Source organism: Rhizophagus irregularis, chromosome 2 (assembly GCF_026210795.1).
Source record: "Rhizophagus irregularis chromosome 2, complete sequence".
Lineage (NCBI taxonomy): Eukaryota > Fungi > Glomeromycota > Glomeromycetes > Glomerales > Glomeraceae > Rhizophagus > Rhizophagus irregularis.
In genome coordinates, this window is record NC_089430.1 from 5,313,596 (window position 1) to 5,320,140 (window position 6,545).

Here is a 6,545-nt window from a genome sequence, read left to right on the forward strand (position 1 = left end):
TTGGTTTTAACAAAAAATATCAACTTTAAAAAAAAATTATGATATTAAATAACGAAATAATATTAATTTATATTTTTTTTATTTCATCAATACTTTTTTTGGATACATTTTCGTCAAGAGCGTAGATCTAGAAATTTTTTCTTAATGTTTTAATTATATTTTATTTTTATTTTATTTTTTTCTCTTTTAAATTACAAGATATTAATGATTTAGATTTTTAGCGTAGTCGATGCCTTTCGCGTTTTAGAAAATTTTAGAAATTACAAAAAGATGGGATAATATTGAAAAATAAAAAAACTTTAAAACATTTTAGATTAGTAATGCTTTTACACACAGGATAGATTTCGAAAATAAATTTTATTTTTAGATTTATCATAGTTTTAGTATAGATCGGTTAGTTATACTAGAGGGTAATATATTTTTATATTATTTTCTAGGTGTTTGTATAATTATTATGTAATTATTCATATATACATGACTAATAAACGCGTTACTAATTTTTTTTTAAAAAAAAAAAAATATCCGATATAGTGAAAAATTTAATTTCATCGTTCCTAAAAATGTAAAATACGATGGAAAAGATCAAGATGGTGACTGGATCTCATGGAAAAGAGGTAATTATATATCAACCTCGATATAGTTTTTGATTAAAAGAATTCAATATAATTATTTAAATTCGCAATCATTAATTCCAGATGATGCTGATGATGTTGATTTTAATAAGATCTTAAAAAGCATGATGAAAATAATCAAACATACTTAACTTCCGAGGAGTTATCACCGACCATGTGGTAACGAAATTTATTTTTTTTAAAAAAATGGATTACTCATCTTTAACAAATTTAAAAAAAAAAATTCTCTATAATTAGCTGGAAATATTAACGGTAGATATTTATTTAGTTGCAATCATGCACCTAAAATTTGTATACACTTTTCTTTATATTGCCTGATAGTAAATCTTATAAAATTTGAAAATTTTATCCTACCATTATTTATGCATAAATTTGCTATAAAATAATTTCAAATTGCACCAAATAGATACATTAAATAAAATAAGATATTTCAATTTTTAGGATCCTTTCACGTTCTGTATTTTCTTAATTTCAATACCAATTTTATTTAACCAATAATAAAAATAAATAAATATATAATTTAAAACCCTATTTAACGTAATTCTTAATAATTTATAAAAAAAAAAATTGCCCCTCTATTAGTGAAGAAAAGCAAAAAAAAAAAAAATACTCTATTTCAACGTTAATATTTTTAAAAAAAACCGGACGTTAAACAGAGTTTTAAATAAATTGTAATAATTTAAATAAAAAAAAGGTTTCAAAAAAAAAACAAAATAGTTTTATCTATATACACTACAACACATAGTATTTATAATATTTGTGATTAGCAACTAAACTAGTTTAGGATCTTTGTTCTAACTTTTTCTGTTCGATATTTTGAACCTTAAAAAAATAAAATAATATATTGAATACGAATAATATAAAATTTACATCTCAATATTCAATTGAGATATATCAATTTGTAAAGATTCTATTTAATAAAAGTTTTATTAGTAACTTTAAAACTGATTTACATTTTTAAAATAACAAAATATTAATAATAATACCTGAAGATTCATTGCTTATTATATTAATATTATCATATTGTTCATCAGAATTTTTTATTTTGGGCCTACAAAAAAAAAATAGTATATTAAATATAAATGATATTATTAATCAATAATCATATAAGTTAAAAAACTTACATTTTATTATTATTCAATTGAGAAATATCAATCTGTAAAGATTCTATTTAATAACAAGATTTATTAGTATCTTTAAAACTGATTTGCATTTTTAAAATAACAAAATTTTTATTATTAATAATACCTGAAGATTCCTTGTTTATTATATTATCATATTGTTCATCAGAATTTTTTATTTTGGACCTACAAAAAAAAAATAGTATATTAAATATAAATAATATTATTATTAATCATTAATCAAATAAATTAAAAAACTTACATTTTATTATTATTTAATTGAGATAGTATATTAATTTGTAAAGTTTCTATTTAATAAAAGGATTTATTAGTATCTTTAAAAAACTAGTAATTTACATTTTAAATAACAAAATTATTAAATGATACCTGAAAATTTCTTGCTAATTATATTATCATTTTGTTCATAATAATCGTCAGAATTTTTTTGTTCTGGAAGATTATTAAAATCAAGTAATCTACTTGCATAAGTGGCTTCTGAATGTGTATTATATGATATTCCTAAGTTATTTGAAGTTATATCGCTATTTGACGAATTATTGTTTATTTCATCTGCTTCCTTAATTTGTGCTTGTAATTCTATTGTTTGTTTATCATTTGGTTCATATTGCCATTTAAGTAAAATTTTGTATATGTCTTCTGCTGTTGGTCGATTTAGCGGATTGGAATCCAAGCACTTTTTAATTAAGTGCACAATTAATTGTGGTACTTTAATGTTAAACATTGGTCTAAGTCCTTTGCAAACTTTTATTGCTAAATTATTATCATGATTTAAATCATGATATGGGGGTAATCCAGAAATTACTTCATACATTATTATACCAAAACTATAAATATCGGCAGCTGTTGTATAATTTTGTCCTCTTAAAATTTCAGGAGCTATATAAGGTAAAACGCCATATGTCTTATTTTTCGTATTTTCTGATGTATAACAATCTGCAGGTTTACATAATCCCATATCAGTTATAGTAGTTTTATTTTTAAACTTTAAAATATTTCCAATATGTAAATCTCGATGGATTAATTCCTTTTCATGAATACATTTAAGTCCAATAATAGTATAATGTAAATATTTAAACATTTCAATCCAATTAAGCTTATTATATTCTTTATCTAAATAATTTCGTAAACTTCCATCTTCTGCATATTCTAAGACCATTATATAATTTTTCGTTTTTGGATCCTGAGTTATTCCATAGAATCTGACAATTGCATTATTATCCATTTTCACTTTATTATGCAGCATGATCTATGATGTAAATGTAAAAATAAAAATATATTAGTAAAACCGACAATCTAGGTATTATGATCAAAATTATCAAACTAAATTAATCAAATTATACCTCATTCATAAATGCTAATGTAACATTTTTTGAATTGTCTAAACTTTTCAGAGCTACAAACATAGTATCTTTATTATATCTTTTCCAATTTTGGTTACTATCATCCCAATCAATTAGATAACCATCAATCCAATTTGCTCTATACACTTTACCAAACCCACCTTTTGCAATATATATAATATCATAAAATCTATCATAAGGTATCCATTCTAAAGCATTTGTAAATAGTTCAATGTTATTATGTACTGATAACTGACTGTCTTGAATAAATATATCAATATTATTATTATCACTGGTCCAATTTTCAAAATTTTGTTGAAAATGCATTGCATGACATGCATAATTACATTTTTTACATATAGTATTATTCAAAACCATCATATAACTTTTTGTTTCTGGATCTTGAGTTATTCCAAAAGGTATATTGATCTACAAATACAAATATATTAGTAGAAATTAAAAATTTCAAAATTTTATTAGTATTTTTTATTATACCTCATCAATAAGTTTTATTCTAATATTCTTTAAATTATTTAAACTTTTTAGAATTACTACTCTACTTCCATATCTTATCCACTTTTCATTTTTATTATCCCAACTCTCTATTTCTCCACCAATCCAATTTGCTCTATACATTTTACTAAATTCATCAGCATCTGCAATATATTTAATATTATATAATCTACTATAAGGTATCCATTCTAACACTTCTTTCAAATCATTATGAGCTGATAACTGAGTATCTTGAATAAATTTATCAATATCATTATTACCACTAGTCCAATCCATAAATTTATGTTGGAAGTGCATTGTATTACATATACTATTACACTTTTTACAATTATAATTCCAAACCATAATATAATTTCTTGTTTCTGGATCTTGAGTTATTTCAAAAGGTACATTGATCTACAAATACAAATATATTAGTGGAAATTAAGAACTTCAAAATTTTATTGACATTTAATTTATTATACCTCATTTGTGAATTTTATTGTAATATTTTTTGAATTGCATAAACTTTTCAGAATTATATCCTCACTTCTATATCTTATCCAATTATGATTTGTATTATTCAATTTGTATATTTCTCCATCAATCCAATTTGCTTTATACACTTTGACAAACTTATTTTTTGAAATATCACTATCATAAGGTATCTGTTCTAATGTATATTTTTTTACTAAGCAATAAGTATGTTCTGACAGCTCGGTATCTTGAATAAATTTATCATTATCACTAGTACAATTTTCAAAATTTTGTTGAAAATCCATTGGATTGCATATTGCATTACACTTTTTACATTTATTATTCAAAACTATCATATAATTTTTTGTTTCTGAATCTTGAGTTATTCCATAAAATTCATAATCTATTTTAATCTACAAATGTAATAATACTTAGTAAAAATTAAAATATTCAAATTATGCTAAATAATTTTACCATACCTTATTTGTAAATTTTATTGGAATATTTTTTGAATTATTTAAACTTTTCAAATTCACAAACATATTACAACCTTCTCTTTTCCAATTTTGATATTTATTATCCCAATCACTTATATTTCCATCAATCCAATTTGCTCTATACACTTTGCCAAATTCATCTTCTGCAATATATTTAATATTATAAAAACTATCATAAGGTATCCATTCTAATACTTCTTTTAAATCTTTATGAGATGATAACTGAGTATCTTGAATAAGTTTATCAATATCATTATTACCACTAGTCCAATCTATGAATTTATGTTGAAAGTGAATTGCATTACACATCTTATTACATTCTTTACATTTATTATTCAAAATCATTAAATAGTTTTTTGTTTCTGGATCTTGAGTTATTCCATAAAATTCATATTCTATTTCAGTCTATAAATGTAATAACACTTAGTAGAAATTAAAATATTCAAAATTTTGCTAAATAGATTTATCATACCTTGTTTGTAAATTCTATTGTAATATTTTTTGAATTATTTAAACTCTTCAAATTCACAAACATATTACAACATTCTTTTTTCCAATTTTGACTTTTGCTATCCCAATTAGTTATATATCCATCAATCCAATTTGCTCTATACACTTTGCCAAATTCATCTTCTGCAATATATTTAATATTATATAATCTATCATAAGGTATCCATTCTAATACTTCTTTTAAATCTTTATGAGATGATAACTGAGTATCTTGAATAAATTTATCAATATCATTATTACCACTAGTCCAATCTATGAATTTATATTGAAAGTGTATTGTATTACATATACTACTGCACTTTTTACATTTATAATTCAAAACTATCATATAATTATCTGTTTTTGGATCTTGAGTTATTCCAAAAGGTATATTGACCTACAAATATAATTATATTAGTAGAAATTAAAAACTTTAAAACTTTATTGATATTAAATTTATATACCTCATTTGTAAATTCTATTGCAATGTTTTTTAAATTATTTAAACTCTTCAGAATTACATTCCCACTTCTATTTCTTTTCCAATTTTGATTTACACTATTCCAATATTCTATTTTTCCATCAATCCAATTTGCTTTATATACTTTACCAAACTTATTTTTCGAAAAATCATCCAGTCTATCATAAGGTATCCATTCTAATGCTTTTGTTGCATCATGAGCTGATAACTGAGTATCTTGAATAAATTTATCAATATCATTATTACCACTAGTCCAATCTATGAATTTATGTTGAAAGTGAATTGCATTACATATCTTATTACATTCTTTACATTTATTATTCAAAATCATTAAATAATTTTTTGTTTCTGGATCTTGAGTTATTCCATAAAATTCATATTCTATTTTAATCTGTAAATGTAATAATACTTAGTAAAAATCAAAATATTCAAATTTTGATAAATAATTTTACCATACCTTATTTGTAAATTTTGTTGTAACATTTTTTGAATTATTTAAACTTTTCAAATTCACAAACATATTACAATCTTCTCTTTTCCAATTTTGATATTTATTTTTCCAACCACTTATATTTCCATCAATCCAATTTGCTCTATATATTCCAGATTCTTCAATATATTTAATATCATATAATCTATTATAAGGAATCCATTCTAATGCTTTTTTTGTACTATCATCATGAGCTGATAGCTGAGAATCCTGAATAAATTTATCAATATCATTATTACCACTGGTCCAATCTAAGAATTTATGTTGAAAGTGAATTGCATTACACATCTTATTACATTCTTTACATTTGTTATTCAAAATTATTAAATAGTTTTTTGTTTCTGGATCTTGAGTTATTCCATAAAATTCATAATCTATTTTAATCTATAAATGTAATAATACTTAGTAAAAATTAAAATATTTAAATTTTGCTAAATAAGTTTACTATACCTTATTTTTAAATTTTATTGTAACATTTTTTGAATTATTTAAATTCTTCAAATTT

The 6,545-nt window shown here is 22.0% G+C and overlaps 1 protein-coding gene across 1 annotated transcript; it reads right to left on the bottom strand.

Annotated features, from left to right (window-relative positions):
- Positions 1 to 1,498: 1,498 nt before the first annotated feature.
- Positions 1,499 to 2,495, bottom strand: OCT59_012478 (uncharacterized protein; the record flags this gene model as incomplete). The annotated part of the gene is made up of 6 exons (XM_066134499.1): positions 1,499 to 1,542; positions 1,619 to 1,683; positions 1,757 to 1,799; positions 1,881 to 1,939; positions 2,016 to 2,061; positions 2,141 to 2,495. 6 exons carry the CDS (start codon positions 2,493 to 2,495, stop codon positions 1,499 to 1,501), a joined length of 612 nt encoding a protein of 203 aa, XP_065989760.1.
- Positions 2,496 to 6,545: the final 4,050 nt, after the last annotated feature.